The sequence below is a fragment of the Nematolebias whitei genome, chromosome 22, assembly GCF_014905685.2.
Source record: "Nematolebias whitei isolate Nwh7 chromosome 22, NemWhi1, whole genome shotgun sequence".
Taxonomy (NCBI): Eukaryota; Metazoa; Chordata; class Actinopteri; order Cyprinodontiformes; family Rivulidae; genus Nematolebias; species Nematolebias whitei.
The window spans coordinates 1256457-1258025 of NC_056519.1; the positions used below are offsets into that span (position 1 = coordinate 1256457).

The 1569-nt window shown below is 48.1% G+C and overlaps 1 protein-coding gene across 1 annotated transcript in view; it reads right to left on the reverse strand.

Annotated features, from left to right (window-relative positions):
- Positions 1-1569, reverse strand: part of eps8a (epidermal growth factor receptor pathway substrate 8a) — a 33371-nt gene that overhangs the window by 11037 nt on the left and 20765 nt on the right. Inside the window, exons 20-21 of the mRNA XM_037695612.1 lie at positions 1344-1370; positions 971-1214 (exon numbers count right to left, since the gene is read on the reverse strand). Coding sequence (XP_037551540.1) covers positions 971-1214; positions 1344-1370 — 271 coding nt within the window. The remainder of the gene's footprint in view (positions 1-970; positions 1215-1343; positions 1371-1569) is intronic.

The window sequence follows — 1569 nt, forward strand, 5'->3', positions numbered from 1 at the left end:
TGGAAGGATGGATGGATGGATGGATAGATGAAGGATGGATGGATGGAAGGATGGATGGATAGATGAAGGATGGATGACAGATGGATAGATGAAGGATGGATGGATGGATGGATGGATGATGGATGGATGGATGAAGGATGGATGGATGAAGGATGGATGAAGGATGGATGGATGAAGGATGGATGGATGGATGAAGGATGGATGGATGGATGAAGGATGGATGGATGAAGGATGGATGGATGGAAGACAAGTTGCCGTTGTGCTGAACTACGGTGACACTGAGGTGCACGTTTCAACAGAAGAACATTCCCTTTAACCCAACTCGAGTGACATCATGCAGCTTCACATTAAACTTCACTGAGCACCACAAGTTACAAAACAAACAGGTTTAGTTCTGGCAACCTGCATGTAATTATTGATTATTGAAACAAAATCAGTTACAGGTTCCTTTCTACACTTCATAACTTTTATTGCTCTTTTCTTCACAATCCTCCTCCTCCTCCTCCTCCTCCTCCTCCTCCTGTTTTTGTGTCCACTCTTCATCGACTTCTTTCTCCTTCAAGCTGTTCTCTACACCTCCATCAGCTGGACGCTTCCAATCTGAAGGTAAAATGTCACCGTGCACAGACAGGCTGCTGCCGGGATTTGAACCCTGAACCCCTGACCTTCCTGCACCGTGTAAAATAAAATGATTTAAAACTAAGTCTGAAACATCAGCACTTTAAAAAAACTTCACTTTTAAATTGATCTTATGAATATTTTACAAACATTTATCCCTTTGACTACATTTTCAGAATTTCAATGTTTAGGACGTTTACATTTTCTGATTGTTTTTCTTTTATGAAAAACGTTAAAAGTTTCAGAATTTTACTTCAAATTTCACGTCAAAGTGAAGGAGGACGTTTTGTTACAATCCAAACAAAACGTGTCAGACTCGTCATGTCGGACTGCTGCAGGGAATCAAACTCACGGCCGGCGGCGTCTCTGCGACCGCTCGGTTCCTTGGCGGCGCTCCTGCCGCTCTCGTGGGTCGGGCTGCCGTTCTGCCTGCTGGCTGCCACGCTGCCGCCGCCTGGTTGGACGGGCTCGACGGCCGGAGGCGGCAGCGGCGGCGTGGGAAGGCTGAGGGGGGCGGGGGGCGGCGGCGTGAGGACCTCAGCCACGGGAGAGGCTGTGGGTTTAGAGGGGAGGGGGTCCGACTTGGTGGTCTGTTTCTGAAACAAAGCAGGAGAAGGTTTTACCGACTGGTTCACCTGAACGCCTGCAGCGTTTCAGGAGGAAGCTGAAGATGGGTGGATTGATCTTCTCAGACATCAACACAATCTGTTGTTGTTGTTGTTTACCTCGTTTAACTCTCCCAGTAACTGCTGCTGAGGTGAAACAAAACAAAGATGGAGGTGAGATGATGCAACCACACTTTGACTCATTACAACCAAATGTGTCCAGGAACACAGTCTGACAGGACGTCCCACGGCTCAGCTACCAGAACACGCCATCCTAACAAGTACTTAAAGGACCAGTCCAGCCTGTCCACCAGTCCAGCCTGTCCACCAGTCCAGCCTGTCCACC